At 41.0% G+C, this 11,671-nt stretch overlaps 2 protein-coding genes across 17 annotated transcripts in view; one reads left to right on the top strand and one right to left on the bottom strand.

The window, feature by feature from the left end:
• Nucleotides 1–926: 926 nt before the first annotated feature.
• On the bottom strand, nucleotides 927–1,807 carry LOC111064877 (potassium/sodium hyperpolarization-activated cyclic nucleotide-gated channel 1-like). Its single transcript, XM_022352712.2, has 2 exons — nucleotides 1,381–1,807; nucleotides 927–1,321 (listed from the first exon to the last, which is right to left on the bottom strand). The coding sequence occupies exons 1-2, from the start codon at nucleotides 1,736–1,738 to the stop codon at nucleotides 1,002–1,004; spliced, it is 678 nt and encodes a 225-aa protein (XP_022208404.2). The 5' UTR covers nucleotides 1,739–1,807; the 3' UTR covers nucleotides 927–1,001.
• Nucleotides 1,808–3,394: 1,587 nt separating this feature from the next.
• LOC111064875 (potassium voltage-gated channel protein Shab) overlaps nucleotides 3,395–11,671 on the top strand; it is a 28,298-nt gene continuing 20,021 nt past the window's right edge. For all 16 annotated transcript variants that reach the window (XR_005968033.1, XR_005968035.1, XR_005968038.1 and 13 more), the window contains exons 1-2: nucleotides 3,395–3,741; nucleotides 3,825–5,358. Coding sequence is in view for 9 of the 16 variants with exons in the window: in XM_041594066.1 (XP_041450000.1) it covers nucleotides 3,832–5,358 (1,527 nt within the window). In the remaining 7 variants the exon portion in view is untranslated. The remainder of the gene's footprint in view (nucleotides 3,742–3,824; nucleotides 5,359–11,671) is intronic.

Here is an 11,671-nt window from a genome sequence, read left to right as displayed (position 1 = left end):
GTTTGGAACCCACCCCCTTCCTTTGTTTTTTTCTGCAGTCTTTTGCTCTGCTTTCTTAATATCATTTCTAATTATTTTCCTTGATGTTTGCTCCTAAACATTTTTCAATTAGCGTCAAGAAAGCAAAGAAATCATTAATCACACATGTGTGGCAGCAGCTACGCTCCTTCCGCTCGTAAAACATTCAGCTTTGTCATCAAGTTGGGGGTTACAAACACACAGAGACAGAGAGACAGAGAGAGAGAGGCAGAACTTTATAATATTTCTCTAGAGAAACCTGAGAGTCCCGCCTCGTCCTCCATTCGATGGACAACCATTTTGAGGGGCAATTAAGTTGCCATTTTGTAATTTTACCCGCCCCCTCTCCACACAGCCACCCACCACCACTAAATGCTCCCCTGTCTATCCGCTCGAGTGAGTGTTTGGGTGTGAATGATTGAGTGTTTCGAGTGAGTGTCAGAGCGGGTGAGTGTTGTGGGTGGGTGGGTGTTTAGTCATAAATTTTAGACGTCCATTATCTGGCAGAGTTTTTATGACAAGGCCAGAAGGCCTCCTCTCTGTTTCGCTGTCTCGCTGTCCCTCTTTCTCCCATTCTCTTGCATTCCCTTGCCACTTTCGCTCTTGGCCAAGTTGTTGGCTAGAACAACGAAAAGGTCTCACCTCATTAAAATGAGAAATTAATTGCATTCTGACTTGCCTCAAGGCCTCAACTCAATGTTCAACAGGTTCCAAGGTGAAGTTGTGCCACTTGACACACACCCAACACATACACACACACACACACACACACACACAGATACACATACACACAGCAACAACCATCACGTCGGGCGAGGAAAAGCGAGAATTAATTGTCGAGAGTGGGGCGGCCTGTGGGGGCTAACATGTTGCATGCCACGCAAACAGCAAAAAACAAATTTGCGTGCAATTTGCAGCTACCTTTTGGGGCATGCATGTATTATGTATTTTATTTAAGTTTTCTCAGCTGCACGCGACTACAATTAAGCAGAGGAGCTGGCGACTGCCTTCTGTTGTTGCTCGACGATGATTTTGCGCAGCAAACGCCAATGAACGCGCATTTCACAGATCATCGAACGCTGCCGACGGAACGCCTTCTTGTCCAACAACTGGATGTGGCGACGATACTTGGCCGCATTGCGCGGATTAGCTGCCACCTTTGCCGACAGCCCGCCACGCGTATTCAAGTATTTTTCGATCTCATTGGAGTACGAGGCAAACTTCGATTCAATGACATGGGTGAGGGCGAGCTGCTCCTCGAGAATTGGTTGCATGCGCTTCATCAAATTCGCCATGGTGCCGCCTGCAGGGATAGTGCAGGAAATGGTATAAATTCATGCAAGGCATAGATTCGTCACTTACAGTCCACCAAGGTGCGGCGTATCATGGATTTGAGCTTTGCAATCTCCATGCCAACCTTCTTTGTTATGCCCTGATTTTTGAGCTTCTTGTCGATCGCATGGGTATTGCTTACAGGTTCCTCTGTGTCCTGAAGGGGGGAGTCCTCTTTGTTTATCGGCATCTCTGGGGTTTGAGTATTTTCTCGTTGTTTTTCCTGCATTTCCTGGCTTGGAGTATTCTCTTGTTGTTTTTCCTGCATTTCCTGGCTTGGAATATTCTCTTGTTGTTTTTCCTGCATTTCCTGGCTTGGAGTATTCTCTTTGTGGTTATCCCGCATATCCTGCATCGGACAATCGTTGCTCTTCTGCAATTCCTGCATAGTTTCAACACTTTCTCTGGCACTGAATTTAAATAAATGTGAATTTATGTGACAGGATTCTTGTCAAATGACAGTTGCCATTCACAACGAAACGTCGACATCGATAGGTGCGTTATTGATATACATTCATACAGTGTTGCATACACCTTTAGCATATTCAAACACTATTTTGGCGCTACAATAGGGAAAAGTTTGAAAAGTTTTGCTGCATAGAAAATATTCCAAAAATTTGCATTCCTTACAAAATTTTTGCCGTGCCGGAAATCTTGTCAACAAAAGTGACATTTACTCGCGCTTTGCCATTGCCATTCCCCCCCACTTGACATTTGCCATTTAAAATTCTCGGGGGTAAGCACGTGGCATTCCCCTTGAAATTGTGCTAATAAATAGCCAATTTATTCTGACAAAAGTGCAACAAACAAAACTATATAATTTGAGTGGCAGTCGGTGCAACACGCGACGTGCAAGGGCAGAGTGACAAGTGGCGCACAAATCTGCCATGCGATTGCTATGAGACATACTCGCTTTGCAGGATATTTTTCCTCATACGATATAGTGATACTTTTCAGAGGTTGCTTCCGCTATGAGGAGTAGAACTAAGGAACTGCCACATCAGAATACTCATTATTGAGTGCATGAATGGGGGAGGGGGGTAAATGAATAAGAAATGAAGTCGTTTTGGGGCACAATTGCATGCAGAGCCTCTGCTTCTGCCTCTGCTTTATGGCTTCCATGTGATGCCAGTTAACTTTTTGCTGGCCACACACACGCACATGGCAATCCATTAGAAAAATGCTCGAGAGCCATTCGGCTTATTACTCGCCATTTCCTTTGGGGCGTAAAAATTCAAATTTGATTGCAATGCGGCAGAAACTGAATCAAAAAAAAACACAAAACAGGAAAAACGAACTGCAATTGCAATTGCATTTGCATTTGCAACTACAGCGGCAGCGATTTAGGCAAAGGCCAACATCGAAAGGCATTTGCATTGACCCCAAAAATAGCAAAACAAAACGCATGCCACAAACGAAACCCAAACGGGAAACGGGGGCAACTGCAATTTTTGTGCTTAGCCTTCGGCAATTGCAAATTAATGGTAATAAATAAGAGAAAGTAGCGAACCCCAGACCCACGTTTCGATTTCCACACACGCATCTATATGTATGGATATTGTATAGCTGCAGTTAAATGTGTGCATGTATGTGTGTGTGTGATTGCGTAATTATGCGATAATTGCCTTTGGCTTTGGCTTCGCCATTGCGCGGCCCCAAAAAGTATGCTACGAATGAAGACGAGAGCGCCCGAAATGTCTTTCATTCCACGTAGTTCATTTTCTAGCTATTATCTAACTATTGATTCAGTAAATAATTCAGGAAAGATTTCCACTATTAAGATAATAGTGATCGGTAATTTATAGAAATTTTATTAGCCATAAAAATATATGTAATTCGAATATCAATTGCTTTCAAAAACATATAATCTGTAATCTATCTTTCTTTATAGCTATTGCCTCTCCGTCTATCTCTCTCTACACCAAAATGCTGCCAAAATACGCCTGAGCCCGAATCCCGAGCCTCAACCACAAGCCACACAAACAAACCAACAAACAAACAAAGAAAACGGAAATCAAAACTGTGATCATAGACATAGCAACAACAAGAACAACAACCACAACGAGCGGAAAAGAGAGGGCAAAAAGTACAGAGCCACAGACATGAAGGAGTACAGCAAGACAAAGGACACAGCACACAGGACCCTGCCAGACCGCAATTGAGGGATATACACATATATAGATAGATATTTAGATACGCCATAAAGATAGAGAAGGGCAGCTGCAATTTATATAGAGATCTGCAGATACAGCCACAGAAATCAATTGCCCCAAAAAAGGATTTAAACTCAAAGGAGAGTGGGGCAAGCAGCAGCAGTGGCACAGCAGCAGCAGCAGCAGCAACACGACACCCAAAGGAGGCTGTAATGACGACAATTGACGCGATGTAGCGGTAAATATCTATAAATCTCACTCTCTCTCTATCTATCTCAATCTCAAGCTCTTTATCTGTATATGTATTCGTTGAACTTATAGCAGACTTATGGTCGGCGAACGCGACAGGGACCGTGAGGCGGTACGCTGGGCAACGGGTGAATTAACACCGCTTCAACACAATAATGGAGTATTACAAATGGTCGGGCAATTGCATGGTGGACAGGCTGCTGGCCAACAACAGCAACAACAACAACAACAGCAACAATCGAACCAACAGCTGCAGCAATCAAAGCAGCAACAGCAGCAGCAACAGCAACAACAACAACAGTTGCAACAGGATCTGCTCTATCAGCAACATCACGAGGCAATTGCACGCGGACTGCAGCTTGCAGCTACAGCTACCGGACCTGCCGACATCGGCGATAATCAGCCCTACTACGATACAAGCGGTAATGTCGATTGGGAGAGATCAGCGATGGGAACCGGTGGAGCTAGTGCATATGGTGGCATCGGCCTCGGATCTGTGGCAGCAGCTGGCTGCCCTGCTTATAACATTGGGCCAAGTGCTGCCGGCGGCCCAATGGTCCTCAACAATCGCCACATGGATTATGCTGATGGCAGCCACCCTGCTGGCCCATCCGCCCCAGCATCATCCATCGGCGGTGTTGGCATCCTGGGAGCTATTGCTCCATCTACTGCTGCAGGACTTGGCGGCGGAGGCGGGTCCGTACAGGGATCGGTATCCGGATCGGGTGGCGGCGGCGGCGGTGGCGGTGCCATTGGCAAGGAAGTTCGTTACGCTCCATTCCCAGTTACATCACCAACGCATTCAAATCCCACAACTTCCCAGCAGACTCTGGCGGCAGCTCAACAGCAGCAGCAGCAACAACAGCAGCAGCAGCAAATGGCACTCGCTGGGTCATCCGGTGGTGGTGGAGCCAGCGGCGTCCCAGGTGGTGGCAGCATTGGCGGCCCCGCTGGCGGTTCCACATCTAATGCCGGCGTCAGCGGCATTGGCGTTGGCATTAGCATTGGCGTCGGCGGTATTAGCCAAAGCAACACTACCACCGGTGCACTACAGCGGACACATTCCAGATCCATGTCCTCCATACCGCCCCCCGAGCCGTTCATGATAGCCCAATCGAAGGCACTGAACAGCCGCGTCTCCATCAACGTTGGCGGCGTCAAGCATGAGGTGCTGTGGCGAACGCTGGAGCGGTTGCCACATACGCGGCTGGGGCGGCTCAGGGAGTGCACCACCCACGAGGCCATCACAGAGCTGTGCGACGATTATTCGCTCGTCGATAACGAGTACTTCTTCGACCGCCATCCGAAGAGCTTCAGTTCGATTCTGAACTTCTATCGCACCGGGAAGCTGCACATTGTGGACGAGATGTGCGTGCTTGCGTTTAGTGATGATCTGGAGTACTGGGGCGTTGACGAACTGTATCTGGAGTCGTGCTGTCAGCACAAGTACCATCAGCGCAAGGAGAATGTCCATGAGGAGATGCGCAAGGAGGCCGAATCGCTGCGTCAGCGGGATGAGGAGGAATTTGGCGAAGGTAAATGCGCCGAATATCAAAAGTATCTGTGGGAGCTGCTCGAGAAACCGACAACAAGCTTCGCGGCACGGGTAAGTCCAATCGGTTGCATCTCCGTCCTCTCATAGATGTGTATTTTTTTTGTATTGTATATTTAATTAAACGTTTAACCGTGTCAATGTCAAAAAGCGTAAGAAATATATTCCAGCTCCCGATAATACCCGATAATCCCCCTTATTTATGTCTTTTGTATAACTCTCTTTTTATTTTGTTGTTGTTTACCTTTTTTTTTGGATTTGTGAATCATTATTATTTTGTACACCATCGCAACAGAAAGCTATAGCAAATTTTGGCTTAGGGTCTGCAGAGTGCACTCTGTAATATATTCTATGTACATATAAAAACCTCAATCAAGTCGATATGCAGATCCACAGAGTATTACTACGTACGTACATACTCGTACTATATATATAGTGTAAGAATCTATCTCAAATGCTGTACAATTAATTGCCTTCCTCCCACATAATAAATATCACCAAGCTACTACATATACAAGTATTTTGCTTCTGCGATTCAAATCGATGCTTGCACAAAGAAATCCGTTTACTCGTTGCTCGCTACTCGTTACTCACTACTCGCTACGAATGTTTTTCTATGTCCATTAAGCGACTGTTCGTTTGAAATATGTTCAGACGTTGATAAGATCCATTGATAACCGTGTTTCAGTGTTTGTATATACCAACATATGTACTCGTATCTATGTATATATTAATATGTACATATATGCTTTCGCCATGTGACGTGCAGAGCAGAACCGGACTGTCCTGTCTCCCAAAGTTATGGGATTCCTTTCAGAATAATACTCCCATTCGGCTCTTAAGCTTCTTCCGCGCGGATTCAAGTACGAAACCAAACGAGGGGAGCTGCCGCAATACGCGAGACACTTGTAACCGAACATAGTCTTTAATTTCCTGTTTTTCCCCACCACTTAAAAACTTTTGCTTACTTTAAGATGCATTCTATGTTCGTTTTAGTTTGAGTTTTATTTTGCGTTTTAGACGACATGCGGAAAGTTTTCAGCTGCATAAAAAATACAAAAAAAAAAACCAAAAACCGATCATCTAAGGCCGATCGATCCATTGAAACTACCAACATTTTTTTACTAATCGTTTCTCTAATCCAACCTTTTTTTAACATCACACACAGTATACATACAACTATATATTTATATACATATATCTACTCTGAAAATAATTAATATACATATCTACTATATATATATATATATCTCTTAATTGTTGATGATGATGGTGAAGTAATATCTCTGTTTATCTACCCCTAAAAAATCCCCCCTCCCCCACTGTAACAATGTTTGGGAATGGGCAATAAGCGATATGACCAGGCGGCAGGTGTGCTGTAGAAATCCTCGAAAATATTGTAACGAACAGGGGCTCCGGGGAGAAGCGGCCAAAAACGGTGTTGTAATACATTTCCATTTTCCAATTTGCTAGGTAGGGGAAATATCTCTATAGCATACACATATCCTTCAGATGGATGATATGATCCTTCGGACCATGTGTCCCTTGTATACACGAGAACCATTAAATCAATCCCACACCCACACACCCGCAATTTTTGGCTTTAGCTTTTGTACATATACAGCCAATAATTTGCCCAGATTTCTTGTGTTAGCTTCAGCTTGAATCGGAAATCAAGGGAAAATGGAAATAATTACAACATATTTTGGGTGCATCTCCAATAATTTTTCATTCGATTTTCAGTTTGATTTTCATTTGAATTTATGTATTTTTTATTTTCTCAACATTTTAGGAACATTTAAAAGTTTTTATTTCTTTTTATTTATTTTTGAAACTTTATTAGGAATCTCTCTTGATATTTCTATAGATTTTCAGAACTTTGAACTCTATGATTTAAACTTTTTGTTTTATTCCAAAGGTAATGAAAAATTTCCCGAGCTCCTTGCCAGTTGTACTTTTTTTTTAGTTTTATTTATTCCGTTGTTTTTCAACAACTAACTAACTCGATTTTCCGTCAGGGTGAACAATGAAACGAATATGAAACTAACAAAAGGATCTTTTAAGTTCTGTATATTTTTTATTTCTTTTTAATACCACGCCTAAACACATCCTTTTTTCAACGAAATGATAAATATGAGAACTAAAAAAACTATCTTAGCTCTGATTCTAACTAAATACCAACAAAAATGAAATAAAAGAAAAGCAGTTAACATCCGAAACTCAGAAATACTCAGGTGCAGTCTCCTCTCGCGAAGACAAACAAAATACCCAACAAAAAATACTACTTTTACTCCACTAACTACTCAAGAAATATACCACAACAAAATACCAAATACTCGTACAAAGGAAAAGTATACATACTCGAATTTTTGGTTTTGAACATTATGATATCCAAAGAAAATTATTGTTGGTTGTTTGCCTTTTGTGTTGAACTTTTCATTTCTTATTGGCGATGTTTAATGATATGAAATGTGTGTGTGTATATATAGTACCATATATGTACGAAAATTCTGTCGTATATATGTATGTATTTTTTATATCGGTATTTGATGTTGTAAATGGAAGAAAATTTGTTTAACTCTCTCGTTGTAATTGTGTTTTTAATCAACTTTCTTTGACTTTGATTGTTGTAAAAACTATTCGACCATTGCATTGGTTACTTACGATCTTCAACACTGACACACACAGACACAGACACACAAACAAAAATACACGCAACCTACACACACTCACACAGATACAAAGAAACGATAGTCCCTCCCCAATGTCTTTCTATTAGAAAAATCTCTCTGTCATCCAGAATCTTATCAGTACGAATAAGCAGAAAAATCACAGAATAATCAAAGTAAACTTTCATTTAGAGTAATACTGTTTTGTGGTCTTTTATGAATTCCCGTAACCATTCTGATACTATATATTTATCTATGGAACAAATATCTCTCAATATTTAAATATTGCACCCACAAAAAAATATGCTGCATTCCAATGCCCCTAGAGATATATAATTTTGTTGTAGATTCATGCGCAATTCTATATAGACGTAACCATAGCCGTTTGTATCGAATTTTGTTTGTTTTTTAGTGAGTCCAACTAGAACCACTCCCTCCACAAAAACCAACCCACTTTTCCACAGAAACAAAACCCACAAGAAACTCGATTCAAAAATATATGTTAAATATATTTTTAGTCAAATTAGAGACCCATAACCCCACCGACCCTATCCACGACACACACACAAACACACACACACAAAAAAAAAACACAATTTTAAGTCTTGCACCAATTTTATTAATTAAAATTGAATGTAATTTTTAATATTATTATCGAACTCAAGTTTCTACCCTTTTTGTCTCGTTTTTTTTTAATATAGATTTAGTATTTTTGTTTATGTTTTGTACTATGTACAGTGAAGACTGCTGTTTGCGATTGTATACCATGTGTAAATTTGTATGTTTAGTATTGTATCCACACCTCTCTAAATATATTTACGAGAAAACTCTCTTGTCTATCAATTTTTGCGTTGTGGCATGAATTGTTTTTTGACTGTTTTTTGACTTTGTCTATTATTTTTTCTTCTTCCCCCCCAACTCACCTCAGCCCAACACCACTCCACCGTGCCCTCACCACTATCTTGTGCTCTCACTGTACTTCACATTGCCCTCCCCTGGTATCTTGTTCTGTTATCCATCCAAAAAAAAGAAAACTTTTCATTACTTGTAATTCAAGTGGATTTCAGCCAGGTTCAGGGAAGTTAATTGAAATTTGTACTCCTTTTTTTAGATGCACTTGCAAAGGGTCTGTCCGAAATAAAAAGAAAATATAACTCTTGAGTTTATATTTCTATATCTATATTTTTAGATATTCAAAGCAAATATTACCAAATTTTCATTTGAACGAATTTCCATATTTTGTCCCCCGTTTTTTGCAAGCGTATCTTGATGCATCGGCATACGCCGAGGCGGCTGGCCTTCCTTTATCTCGCTTTGAGTTTTGTACATCTTGTGGCTCACGTTCTCCAGCGGCTTTCATAGAATGGAAATTTTTGTTTTTATTTTTGTAGGCCAAAAAAAAAACCATACACCCCAAAGGCTTTTTGCAACATGTTGCGCTTTGAACATTTTGTAGTAGTTGTAAGTTTTGTGCATTTTTATGTTTTACATTCTGTTCAGAAGAGACAATCGATCGATCTTCTAAGAGCCGACTTGAGTATTTGCGATATCATGTTTTACTTTCAACCTCCCCCCAAGCGAAAACTCCCCCAACCCTACCCCCAAAACCACCTTCATGACTGAGCAGCAATGGTAGCAGTTCCAAAAAAAAGAAGAAAAAAAAAAACATGAAATATGAAAGAAAGAAAGAAAAAAAGAGTAAAATTCGCACAAGACTTTTTTGTTTTCGAACCATCTCTCCAATGCATTCTGTTCAATCGAAAGCGAAATAAGAAATCGAAAGTAAAATTAGTTTGTAAAACTTTCATCGCCATCTCAAGTAGAAAGTTGTAACCCCCCCTCCCACACACCCCTGCCAGCTATCCAACCCAAGCCCCGAACCCCCCCCCGCCCAGCCAAACCAACTCCTGAAATGGAATTTAATTATGGAAATTTAATTAACTTTCCCGAAGTTTGACAAACAAAAAAAAAATCAAAGACCACTTCAATTGCAATCAGTAGATGTCTCTCTCTCTCTCTCATATCCCTCTCTCTTTCTCTGTCTGTCTATCTGCCCTCGCGAACTCTCTCCCACCCACTAAATCTATCTCTATCTGTAACTCTCACTCTTTGTATCTGTACTATGTATTTATTTCACTCCTCTATCTATCTTCTGCTCATCGTATGAAGCTGCTCTAGCTGACCAAAAAAAAGCACCATTAAAATGATTTTTCGGTTGTTTTTTTGTGTCTCCTTCTTTTAGTTTAGTGTATCTTTTAGTGCGTATTTATTATGTTTTGTAATGACTTCTCCTTGACTAAGTATCTTTTGTCTAATAACTGCATAACTATCTTTAACTTTTGTATCTGTATATGTAGAATACCATAAGCCATACCAAAGAACAGAGCGCTCGCCCGTCCGCCCGTGACCCTGCCAACTACTCATCATAATGAAAGAAAAATTCAGACCCCAGACCTCAGACCTCAAACCAAAACGAAATTGTAGCTCTCAACTGAAGGAAAATTCAACCACAATGCAATGAAAATTCAACCTCAACTCAATGAAAATTTAAACCCAAACAACCCGACTATCCATCCCTAAATATTCCCCAACTACTATATTCCAGTTCCAGATCCGAATCCATATCCAAGCGTGGTTGCGTACAGTGGCCTACTATGGTAGATCTGGACACACACAGAGAGGCACCTTTGTGTTATATATACTCGTACGATACATACTATATATATATATCAGCTAATCATGCCACATGCCGTTCCCCAAAAGAAAAGTGGTAGCATAGTTGGGGGCGGTAGCATGTCGAAGATGTTCAATCTAAAAGCCCTCAGAACCAGAGATGGAGAGGACACAGTCAGTCTCTGTTCTTCTCTGCCTCTCTCTGTCTCTTTGTCAGAGTCTGCTGCTCAAGAAAGTCAAATGTCAGTCACACTCTCACACGCACAAAACACACACACACACGCACACACTCACCGACACAGATACATTTATACATACATATATATCCAGACATGCATAGCCAGACATACATTTGTACACAGATACAACCAACCAACCAACCAACCAACCAACCAACCAACCAATAGATTGCGGGGCGAAAATTTTGCAATTGTTTTGTGACCTAATGTGGCAATCAGCAGACAGACGACTTTGGCTCTATCCTAACTCTTCCATAAACAATCCAATCTGGCATTGAAATTTGCATTTGCATTTGCATTTCTGACAGGCAGACAGGCCTCCTGTCTCCTGTCTCCTGTCCCCTATGGCCCTATGACCCCTGGACCTGTCTCTCGTAATCCATGGGATTGGCAGTATTTTGGTAAATTACATAAATTATTTAAAGACCAAAAATTGTTTATTGAGGGCTTCTCTGGCAGCGCAATTGAAATGGCACGCTTCGCACTGGAGATGTGATCCTTGCCAGAGAGTCCTCAACTTTTTCATTTCTGATTTCTAATTTTAAATTCAATTTTTGAGTTTTGAGTTTGTTTTTTGTTTTTTTTTTTTTTGGAATCTTTTCTCTCGTAAACTCGTAATTCTCTGCTCGTTTGCTACGAAAGTTATGCATTTGAATTAGAATTTGGATTTGGATTTGAATTTAAAATTTAACTTTGTCTTTTCTTCTTCAGTTTTTCGTTTTTCTTGTCATATTTGCTAGATCTATCATGAATATTGCTAGATGTACTCGTAATTTGATTTAACCA

This window comes from Drosophila obscura, unplaced genomic scaffold (assembly GCF_018151105.1).
Source record: "Drosophila obscura isolate BZ-5 IFL unplaced genomic scaffold, ASM1815110v1 contig_208, whole genome shotgun sequence".
NCBI lineage: Eukaryota > Metazoa > Arthropoda > Insecta > Diptera > Drosophilidae > Drosophila > Drosophila obscura.
The sequence above is the reverse complement of the archived record's forward strand: the minus strand, read 5'-3'. Positions and strand labels throughout refer to the sequence as shown.